An 11,769-nucleotide genomic window follows, 5' to 3' on the forward strand; every position below is an offset into this window, starting at 1 on the left:
ACCTTGAGAAAGCGAGTTTAATTAAGGAAGTGGTTTCTTTTGTATTGTTAAGCTTGTTTAGGTTCGAGAGAACTCACTCTAAACATGATAGGTGATTGAGAGATAGATATTATATTCAAAACCTATCTACCGATTGGGATTCTTAAACTTAAAAAAAATAGTAATTACCCATCAAGTAAATTAGTATTCTATTGATCACATTCCTAAGGTTGTCTCTCTATTTGTTCAAATTCCATATTAATTGCATTTTGTTAACAATTGGTTACTAAATACCCCTTTTATATTGATAATTAAAACTCTTTGATTTACTTTATGTTGTGTAGGCTTCTACTTCTATAAAATATTAGAACACTTCCTTACTTTGTAATTGAATTCTTTACCGTATTATACTCTGCAGGATCAACCCCAACTCATCGTTGGGTTTATACTTATTAGCGACCGCCTACACTTTGAATCGGAAAAAGCATAGTTGAGCGTTATCAAAAATGGCGCCGTTGTTGGGAGTGGTGTTTAGAATTCTTTTATTGATGTGTTTTTGTGAAATAATTTTGTTGAAGTAGAATTTTCTTATTTGTGTTCTTTTTAATTGCTCTAAAATAGGAGAAGAGATGAGCGTGAACGGGAGCAATGTCAGTCAACTTAGGAATAATGAAGACATTGGAAATTTGCATGATGTCAATGTGGATCTACTGTTTCACGACCCAGCGTAACCCCCTAGATATAACATGGCGTATAGGACCCTGAGAGACCCATACAAGCCACTTAGCATTCATAACATAAGAAATAGAACAAAAGAGGTAAAACAATATTTCAGGTCCAATAGTTTTATAAAAGTAAAGAGGAAGACTAAAACACTTGTCTCATTAGCCATCTAATTCCATAGAATGAATTTTGGCCTAGCCCATAAATCATATCAAAAAATTGGAAATATTTTTGAGAAAACTGAAACAATAAAACTCCGTCCTCGAAGCATGATGACTCACCAAAGCTCGGGAACCTCGTAATCAACCACTATCCACGAAACTGAGAAACGTGACTGTCGGACCTACATTTTAGGAAATATAGGCAAAAGTATGCATTAGTACAAAACAATGTACCAAGTATGATTTCTATGCATAAAACATTTAAATCGTGCTAAAAGAGGACATTTCATGACATGCAATTGAGCAAGCTAAAATATGATATAAAAGGGTTAGAAAACATGAGTCATAAATACATGGTCAATGCAAGCTAACATTATTAAAATCTTTGAACACATATGAGATACTTCTTGAAGTAACCTTAGTTCATTATTATTGTGGCAAGTAGCCTTAACCGACATAGAGACCATGTGAGCTATAACATGATCCCCCGGTGTCTCCCACACTGAATGTCCTACTTGCCAAGGTAAGGACCATGAGCTTCTTGCTGAGGTGGATCCACTAGCTAATGTCTATCTAGAAAATAATCCTATGGGGGCACATAGGTAATGGATAAGGAGATTGCTTCTAGAAACCCGACCTCTACTAGCAGGAGAGCTTCCATCTTAATATCCTCTCGGTCCTAAGCATAGATACAACGTAATAGTCATTTCTTACTTGTTCTTATTATCCATGGAAGGGCATGTCATCTTGCCAATCCAAGCTAAGTCATAAGTCATCTATGGAAAGGTATCATTCAATAACCAATCCAAGCTAGGTTTCATTAGGATAGCTCTTAATCTTTGATTCAATTAGGTTAGAAGACCTTTCAACCTTAGAATCCTTATTATGTGAGAAAAACTTTCACATCTTTGTTTCATGTGTATATGAGAAAAATCCTTTCAACAACACAACAGCAACATCATCATTGATACTTTACTCTCAAAGCATCCTTAAAACATTTGCATAGAGTTCATAAGGACATGCATAATTCCATAATTTACTTTTCAAGGTTCAAAACCCACTTTCAATCATCAACATTTAGAACACATGGGTTAGATATGGATTTCATCATAAATTCATATAATTCTATAAATACATACTTGATTTCGTAAAACTCTTCCTTCATAATCAAAATCCCACACCATATGATCATAATTTGGAAAACATGGAGATTACATTGTTTCATAGGGAAATTATCAAAAAATCATAGTATTTCATCAATTCATGCATGAGAGGTAACAATTCAATCATTTAAATCAATAATCAAGATAACCCATGACAATTGAAGAAAACCCTAACTTAATTGGGGATTTCTAATTTTAAAAATAGGAGATTTTGGGAACTCCATGAATGGAAGGAATCCATGGATAAAAACTATCATACCTTGAAGACAATTGCTTATCTTCAATGGAGGAATGGAAACGTGACTTGAAACCCTAGGTTGAATACTTTTTCTTCAAGCTTTCTAGAGAGAGAAATATTTGAGAGAGGAGATTTGTTCTTTTTTTTGTTGAATTTGAAGAGAATAAAGTGAATCAACTAATTTGGGTGTTGGAATCACTTATATAGGGGTCTCAGTGAATGGTAAAACAATGTAGTAAAGGGATAAATTATTTAGGAAAAGACCCAACTGCCACGAAAACTTAACTACCAGCCACAACCCATAGAACACGACTGACAGATTGTGGTCTGACCGACAGCCCGTCCTGTCGGTTAGTCGTCAGTTGTCAGAAGGTGGTTTTGTGGTCTTTGAACCACATACCACTTCCAAGGATCGTAGACCACACGACAGTACGTTGGTCCGGTCATAGTTCATGGTCCTCAGAGAGTCTGATTGGGGAGTGCAATCCATAGACCACACCTACGGTCTGTGGTCCCATCCATGTGCTGTGGGTGACCTCCATCAGATGGCACCTGTAGCTTCTGAAGAAAATGTTGTGTTGCCCCATATCGAATATGGGGTGTTACAATATCTCCCCCTTGGGATCATTCATCCTCGAATGAGATTCAAGCTAGTACGAAAGGAGTAAGAGAGAAACTAACAACCCAACTATCAATGCAACTTCATCTAAATACGTATAACCAAGGAGGAAATATTGACTCCAAGCTAGGACGTAATCAAAACATCATAAGAGGGGTGGAACTAAATCTAATAGCCATCATGCATGCAATACACATACCCAAGGAGGAAACATCAACTACAAGCATAATCATGCTCATAACATCATATCATGATGTCTACATGCAATTCATACTCAATGCATATAAACATGTAAGTATCAATCAAATAAACTCATTTTCTCAAATTTAAGCTTTTATGAACATGCATAGTATGGAAATCATGGAAACATTCAAGACACATTACTACAAAAACAAAGAGAGAACCATGAGAAACTCATTACCTCAAGCTAGAGTAGGAGTAGAAGGAAAGAGATAAGGGTATTGAGTCATCATATCGGACTCGGCCTCCCAAGTAGCACCCTCAACTAACTAATTCCTCCACAACACTTTCACGGAAGCTACTTCTTTATTTCTCAACTTCTTGACTTTCCGGTCTATAATCTCAACGGGTACTTCTTCATAAGAAAGATTCTTCTTAACTTCCAAATCTTCTAAGGGAACTATTGATGTTGGATCACCAACACGTTTCTTCAACATAGAGACATAGAATACCAGATGCACCGATGCCAACTAATTAGGTAAATCTAGCTCATAAGCAACCTTACCAACACGTCTCAAAATTTGATATGGACCTACATAACGAGGACTAACCTTTCCTTTCATACCAAACTCCATTACACCGTTCATGGGTGAAATATTAAAGTAAACCCAATCATGAACATCAAACTCAAGATCTCTTCTTCTTACATCGATATATGATTTTTGCCGACTTTGAGCCTTTTTCAACCTTTCTCTAATAAGTCAAACTTTCTCTATGGCCTCATGTACCAACTCGGGACCTATTGGGGAAACTTCACTCACCTCAAACAAACCTATAAGAGATCTACACCTCGTACAATATATTGCCTCAAATAGAGCCATATCCATGCTCGAGTGATAGCTATTATTATAAGCAAACTCAATCAATGGGAAATGGTCATCCCAATTAACCTTAAAATCAATCACACAAGCTTTCAACATGTCTTCCAAAGTTTTGATAGTGCACTCTGCTTGCCCATCGGTTTGGGGATGAAAGATCGTACTAAGCTTAACACGAGTAAAAATACCATTTTGGAAAGACTTCCAAAACTTAGATGTGAGTGGTCCCATCCACGGGCCGTGGGTGGCATCCATCGGATGGCACCTGCAACTTCTGAAAAAAATGTTGTCTTGCCCCTTCTTGAATCCGAGGTGTTACAAGCTGGAAAGTGTTGGTGCTATTCATTTGCCCCCAACTGCAGGTAATGTTATTTTTCATGTAACAGTAGTTCTGCTTCATCTGCTCCAAATGAAAGGATTCTTGGAGGGACTTGCTCATGAAGAACCTCATGATCACATCTGGAATTTTGTAGATGTCTGTGAACCATTCTTCTTCAAGAATATCTCTCAAGAGTCAATTCGACTTTGTTTGTTTCCTTGCTCTTCAGTAGGGAAAGCAATGAAGTTGTTAGATGATCTACCACGAGACTCTATTACTTCTTGGGAGGAGCTCACGAAAGTGTTTTATGAAATATTTTTCCTTTTTTCGAAGATGATGAAGTTGAGGGATAGCATTCAAAACTTCAAACAGAATGATGGTGAACTTATTCATGAAACGTGGTTGAGATTTCAAAAGTTGCTGCTTAAATGCCCGACTCATGGATTGACGGATAAGGTGTTATTGCAATATTTTTACCAGTCTTACCATCATCAACAAGGGTGTTGCCGATCAACTTATTATGGGTTGTATTTTGAGGCAACGTTTTGTCGTGGCTTCAACATTACTTGATTATATGCCCAAAATTAATCGTGCATGGTATACAAGGGAGGATCATGTGTCACCTTTAAATCTTGGGTGGACTATAAAACAACTAGAAAAAAACTGAGAGCGAGATGAGAATATGGAAAAGATGATAACTCAAATGGAGTTATTAACGAAAAATGTCATGGGAGGTGGCTATAAAGCCATGAATGCGGCTAATACTAATAATAGAGTGAGCCCGAATGATGCACAATTTGAATCCAAGTACAATGAAAAGGAAAATTTTTGTTTAGCCAAATGGGTGGTTTTTATTCAATCTTTCCAAGGCAAGGCGGGAATCAAGGTTGGATAGATCGAGATCGAAATTGGCATGATTGGGGTAAAAATTGGAGGGATAGAGATTATGATCAAGATGGTTATGTGCTTCTTTTTGACTATCCTAAACAGAGGGAAATAAATGATGACCCCAAAAAATTTCGGACCGAGGATATGCTTGCCCACATCCTAAACAAAGTTGAAGGATCAGACAACATGCTCAAGGAGATAAAGGCTGATTTCTCATCTTTAAATTAAACAGTGACTTATCACTCGATTTCCATAATACAACTTAAGACTCAAATGGATCAAATTTCAGCTCAATTAAATCCAAGACAAAAAAGGGTATTCCTTGTGATGCTCTCGCCAATCCAGAGAATGATAACTACCAATTCATGGCTATTTTGACAGGGATTGGTAAGTTTGTGGGCATTGATGTGCCAAATGATGTTAAAGAAAGTTCAAGTAAATTATTGATAGTGATGAGCTTGCCGAAGAATTGAACAATGAAGTGTCCAAGGAGGTTGAGGATGCACCGAAGGATGTTTTCTCCGGTGATGTTAAAAAGTCAAATTTGGGGGCTGCTCCTACTTCGGTACTTACAAAGTTGTTACCTAGAGTTAGTCCACTGTTTCCTCAAAGATTGAAGAAGAGAGATGAAGACATGAAGATCCAAAAATTTCTCTCCATTTTTAAAACTTTATCTATCAATCTTCCTTTGGTGGAAGTGTTGTTAAAGATGTCGGGGTATGCGATGTTTATGAAAGAGTTAGTTACCAAGAAGAGTATGGATTTTTAAACAGTTGAAGTATCCCATAGTTGTAGCACCATTATGATGGCCAACGTGGTTATCAAGAAAGATGACTTGAGGGCATTCACCATTCCATGCACGATAGGGATATTTCACTTTGCTAAAGCATTGTATGATTTGGAGGCGAGTATCAATTTATGCCCTATTCCATTTACAAACAACTTGGGCTAGGTGAGCCTAAGTCAACAACTATGCATCTCCTCATGGCCTATTGATCTATCAAGCATCCTATGGGTATTCTTTATGGTATTTTTGTGAAGGTGGAAAAGTTTATATTTCTGGCTGACTTTGTGATTCTCGATTGCAAGATTGATGCCGAGGTTCCTATTATTCTTGGTAGGCCATTCTTGGCAACTAGAAGAGCTCTTGTTGATGTAGAAAGTGGAGAGTTGAAATTATGGGTAATTGATGAGGAAGTTACTTTCGATGTGTGTAAATCGATGAAGTAACCAAGTGACATCCATGTGGTATTAGTCATTGATGTGATTGATGAAGCGGTTGCTAGTGTGTGTGATGTTTCTTGTGTGGGTGAGTCTTTAGCCGCTCTTCTTTTGAATTATGATGGTGACGAAATTCAAGATTATGATGAGGTTATGACTGCACTATCGGTTTGGGTTCTTATGCTAAATTCCCTTAAATCTTGATATATATTTTTGAATAATGGGGAAAGTCCTCATTCGAAACCATCCCTTGAAGAACTACCAAAGCTCGAGTTGAAGGTACTTTCACCTCACCTTTATTATGTATTCTTTGGAGCAAACAACACTTTACCCGTAATTATTGCCAAAAATTTACTTGAATGGCAATTGCAAGCGCTTATTAGTGTGTTGAAAAGATATATCAAGGCCATTAGATGAACGATTACTGATATTGTGGGAATTCCTCCCGGTATTTGTACACATAAAATCCAATTAGAGAGTGAATGCAAACCAAGTGTTAAGAACCAAAAGAAGGTTAAATCCCCTAATGTAAGAAGTGGTGAAGAAAGTTATCATCAGGTGGCTCGATGTGAGCCCCATGCAATGCGTTCCAAAGAAGTGTGGTATAACCGTGGTCCAATATGATAAAGGTGAACTTGTGCCAATGCGATCGGTCATCGGTTAGTGTGTATGTATGGATTATAGGATGTTGAATGCATGGACCGATAAGGATAATTTCCCAATGCCCTTTATGGATTAGATGTTTGATAGACTTACAAGGCGTGGATTGTATTGCTTCTTAGATGGTTATTCTGGGTATCATAAAATATCTATTGCACCGAAAATCGAGAAATGACAATTTTGACATGTCCCTATGAAATGTTTGCCTTCAAAAAGATACCTTTCAGACTGTGTAATGCGCCGGTGACATTTCAAAGATGTTTTCTCTCTATTTTCACTGATATGGTAGTGGATTCAATGGAGGTCTTCATGGATGATTTTTTCAGTTATCAGGGACATATTTGAAGCATGCCTTGAGCACCTTAGTAAAGTCTTGCAAGGATCTGTTGAAACAAACCTTATGCTTAATTGGAAGAAATGTCACTTTATGGTCAAGGATGGTATTGTGTTGGGGAACAAAATCTCAGGAGATGGTATACAAGTTGATCAGGCGAAGGTTAAAGTTATTTCCAAGTTGCCTCCTCCCATTTCGGTTAAAGGTGTTTGAAGTTTCCTAGGTCATGCATAGTTTTACCAGAGGTTCATAAAACATTTTTGTAAAGTATCTTAACCTAGGTCATGTATAGTTTGATGAAGCTTGTATCAAAGCATTTAGTGTCTATAAGAAAATCTCATTTTGGCTGTGATCATTGTTGCTCCGGATTGGAGCATTCCATTTGAGCTAATGTGTGATCCAAGTGGCGTTGCTTTGGGAGCTGTTGTTGGCCAAGGAAAAGATAATTTGTTTCACCCGATGTATTATGCAAGTAAAGTTTAAATATAGCTCAAAAGAACTACACCTTCACCGAGCAAGTATTATTAGCCGTGGTGTGTGCTTCTGAAAGTTTAGAGCCTATTTGTTGGGCACAAAAGTGGTTGTACACACTGACCATGTGGTGATCCGTTATTTAATGGCTAAGAGACCAGCAAAGCCAAGATTGATATGATGGGTGTTATTGTTGCAAGAGCTCAACTTTGAGGTAAAAGAATGAAATGGGTGTGAGAACCAAGTGGCGGATCACTTGTCGAAGCTTGAAACAAATGTTGTTGTTTTGGGTAAGAAAGTTATTGAAAAATCTTTTCCCGATGAGTCGTTGATGATTGTGTCAAATAGTACTCCACCTTGGTATGCCGATTTCGCAAACTATGTGGTGTGTGGGATTATTCTCGATGGGTTGAGTTTTTACCAACGGAAAGAGTTCCTATTCGATGTGAAGAAGTACTTTTGGGATGAACCTTACCTATTTCAAGAATGTGTAGATCACATAATTAGAAGGTTAGCACTGGAAGTGGAAGTAGATGTAATTCTTGATGATTGACATGTGTCACCGGTTGGTGGACAACATAGTGGAGTGCGCACAATCGCTGAAGTGTTTGCAAGTTGTTATTATTGGCAAATATTGTACCCAGATGCGCACTCTCTTGTAAAAAGGTGTGTTCAATGCCAAAAGCAAGGAGTGTCGCGAAGGAATGGATTACCTCTTACTTTTATTCTAGAGGTAGAGTTGTTCGATATGTGGGGAATTTACATTATGGGGCCTTTTGTGTGTTCGTATAGGAACAAGTACAGTTTGGTGGCTAATGACTATGTTTCTAAATGAGTAGAAGTTGTAGCTTTACCTAACAATGAAGGGAGAAATGTTGTGCAATTCCTCAAGCGGTACATTTTCACAACCGTTTTGCACTCCACCTACAATTATTAGCTATGGGGGCTGTCACTCTTGTAACCGCATGTTTGCATCGTTGTTGAGAAAATATTATGGTAGGCATAACGTTGCTACCCCTTATTATCTAGAAACAGGTGGGCAGGTTGAGGTGTCAAACTGGGAAATTAAAGGAATTTTGGCAAAAATCGTTAATGCAAATTGGACTGATTGTTCTCAGAAGTTTGATGATGCTCTTTGGGCATATCAAGTTGCATTCAAGACCACGATTGGTATGTCCCCATATCAATTGGTGTTTGGAAAGTCTTTCCACCTACTAAGTGAACTTGGACATAAGGCGTTATGGGCATTGAAAGCCATGAACTTGAATTAGGGGGATGCTTCAATGGACAAAGTTGACCAACTTTATGTGATGGAAGAGTTTCGGCAGCGAGCTTATGAGAGTTCACCCTTTATAAAGAGAAAATTAAGAAGTGTCATGATGCCAAGATCCTTTAGTGTGAATTTAAAGTCAGTGATGTTGTGTTGCTCTATAAATCCCGTTTGAGACTTTTTCCATGTAAACTCAAGTCAACATGGTTGGGCCCATTCAAAGTGAATTGGGTGCTCACTAATAGGGCAATGGAAGTTGAAAACAAGGAAGGGTCGGTGTTCAAGGTGAATAGGCAAAGGCTGAAGTTGTACTTTGGGGAGATCCCCAACACAATATTGGTTGAGGTGGTGTATTTTAAAGATGCTTGAATGCATGTCCACGTCGTGCCACGACGTTAACTAAGGCGCTTGTTGGGTGGCAACCCAAGTTTTAGTGTTTTGTGTTTTGAATAACGTTTGCTGAATTTATTGGTTGGAGTCCCTAATTTGGAATAAAGGTTAATGGGTGAGGGATGGGATCACTCATTGTGTCATACCACAGTTCCATTAAGATGGAAAGACACTCGATGCCCTAAAGGCTTGAGAGAACCAACATGTAACATGTGCTTACTATGCATATAACTATGACAATATTAAAGTTGTGACAAGTTCACATAGGATGCAGCCATACGAACCAACATAAGTATACCTAAAACATGGAATACTTGGCCATTGAGGCCATAACTTGTTAAGAGAAAAGACGCAACTGAACCATATACATTAGTCTACAACGCCTTTAAAAGATAGAAAACCTTAGTTTAGGGTGGGACAAGGCCCCGCCTTACCACTAACAATCACATATTACCAAAATAGATGTCGAAGACTCGGTAAGCCCCGAATCAACCTGGAGCTTTACCAATAGTAGTTGAGTACTTGTGCTCCTAATAAAGAGGTCTACTATCTGGAGTACCTGTGCCTGCACCATGCAATGCAGCGTCCCTGTAAGGGAGGTCAGTACAAAAAAATGTACTAAATATGTAAGGCAATAAGATACATAAAACAAGGGTCAAATGAAATCAAGTATCCGTATATAAATGCATAGATATGAAAAGGAGACAATCTTCCTTACTCTTGTAGGAGCATGTATGTTACATTCATTTCTTTTATTTTCTGTGTATTATGATCTTTATAAGGCATGTGATGCAAATGACCAGCTGATCAGTGGTAGAAGAGGATAACCCATACTAGGCGTTTTAACCCCTGGGATGTTGTCCTCATAATCACACAAATCTGGATCGGCCCATGCTAGGCTTTCTATCCTGAGCTGCCACCCTTCTATACCAATTGGGATCGTCCCATGCTTGACTTCCGCCCCTGAGTTGCCACCCTTCTAAACCAATTGGGATCGACCAATGCTAGGTTTTTGCCCTTTGGCTGCAACCCATACTTATACAGATTGCTTCACTTTGATTCTTTAATCTTTGAGATTTGAAACTAAAGTCAAGTAGTAGAAGACATGAAAATAATAACTTCAAGGCAGTAACAATGACATATGGAGATATGTAACATAAATGCATTACTTATGAGCTTAAATAAGACAATTGACTTCAATTAACTAAGAGAAGAATTCACCAAGCCTGCTTTTACAAATACAATTTCTATACCAGCAAATAAGAGGATAATTACACAAGTATAGAGTAATGATAATGGAATGGAGTAATTCTACACACTAAGGAGGATGGGGAAAATATTGTTTGTTATTTGGAGATCGTACATTGCCACTATGTTTCCTTTACTAGGAATAGAACTTAGGAAGTTCACTCCGTTGATATTAATCGCAAATATCATATTTCATGCAAAGGAATATGGAATCGAATATCCTGACATACTTTATTTTCTGACTAATACAAATATCACGATTCAACCTCTCTTTTGGGTGCTAATCTACAATATAAGTCACGATTAAGCTACTGTTAGCAACTAATCACATTAAGGCCCTCGAAAAACATAGTAGCTAAAAACTTGACGGAAGGTAGGCCCATACAATCCTTACACAAATGGTGAACCACCACACCCTTCTTCTATATATTAATACAACTTTCATACATCCTTTGCCATGATAACCCAAGCTGCCCCCAACAACAATATACATAAGGTAGCCACTATCAATCCCCAAATATCTTTCAGCATAGTAGGAAAATATAGAACTGAAGGATTTGTCACCATCATGAGTTCTTGACAAATATATACAAAATTCTCTACCCCAAACATATATTTAAAGAGAGGAAAAAATGGGCAGTAGCCTAACCTTAGTTTCTGGAAATTTATCCTCTAAACTTGTACTTCAAGAACTGAAACTCTTCTTCCTACTTTTACTTGAAAAGGGGGCAATATTCAACAACCCTAAGGTGTTTAAGGGCTGCTACTTGAAGCCAAGAAAGGCAAAGAGAGAAACTTAATAAGTCTGAAATTTTACAAGTTAAAAATGAACAGAAGATCTGATCTTTATCCCTTTAAAAGGGAGGTTCGTTGGCTGACTTCCTTTGCCAATTTTGGGATATAATGTCAAGTAGGTGACCCACCTTCTTGGCCTTTTAACATGCACTACTAAAAAACCAGTGTTTAGCGACGGATATTAGCTACGAACACTATTCCTTCACTTTATAACAATAGATTTGCAACGAAA

General features: G+C 37.8%; 1 protein-coding gene across 1 annotated transcript; it reads left to right on the forward strand.

Moving 5' to 3' along the window:
* Nucleotides 1–8,694: 8,694 nt before the first annotated feature.
* LOC107060189 (uncharacterized) lies at nucleotides 8,695–9,105 on the forward strand. Its single transcript, XM_015307769.1, has one exon. It carries the CDS (start codon nucleotides 8,695–8,697, stop codon nucleotides 9,103–9,105), a length of 411 nt encoding a protein of 136 aa, XP_015163255.1.
* The last annotated feature ends 2,664 nt before the right edge of the window (nucleotides 9,106–11,769 follow it).

Source organism: Solanum tuberosum, unplaced genomic scaffold (assembly GCF_000226075.1).
Source record: "Solanum tuberosum cultivar DM 1-3 516 R44 unplaced genomic scaffold, SolTub_3.0 scf00066, whole genome shotgun sequence".
Lineage (NCBI taxonomy): Eukaryota > Viridiplantae > Streptophyta > Magnoliopsida > Solanales > Solanaceae > Solanum > Solanum tuberosum.

Bases quoted from the DNA above. Each gene is read 5' to 3' on its own strand.
- LOC107060189 (XM_015307769.1), top strand. From the start codon at position 8,695: ATGAAGGGAGAAATGTTGTGCAATTCCTCAAGCGGTACATTTTCACAA.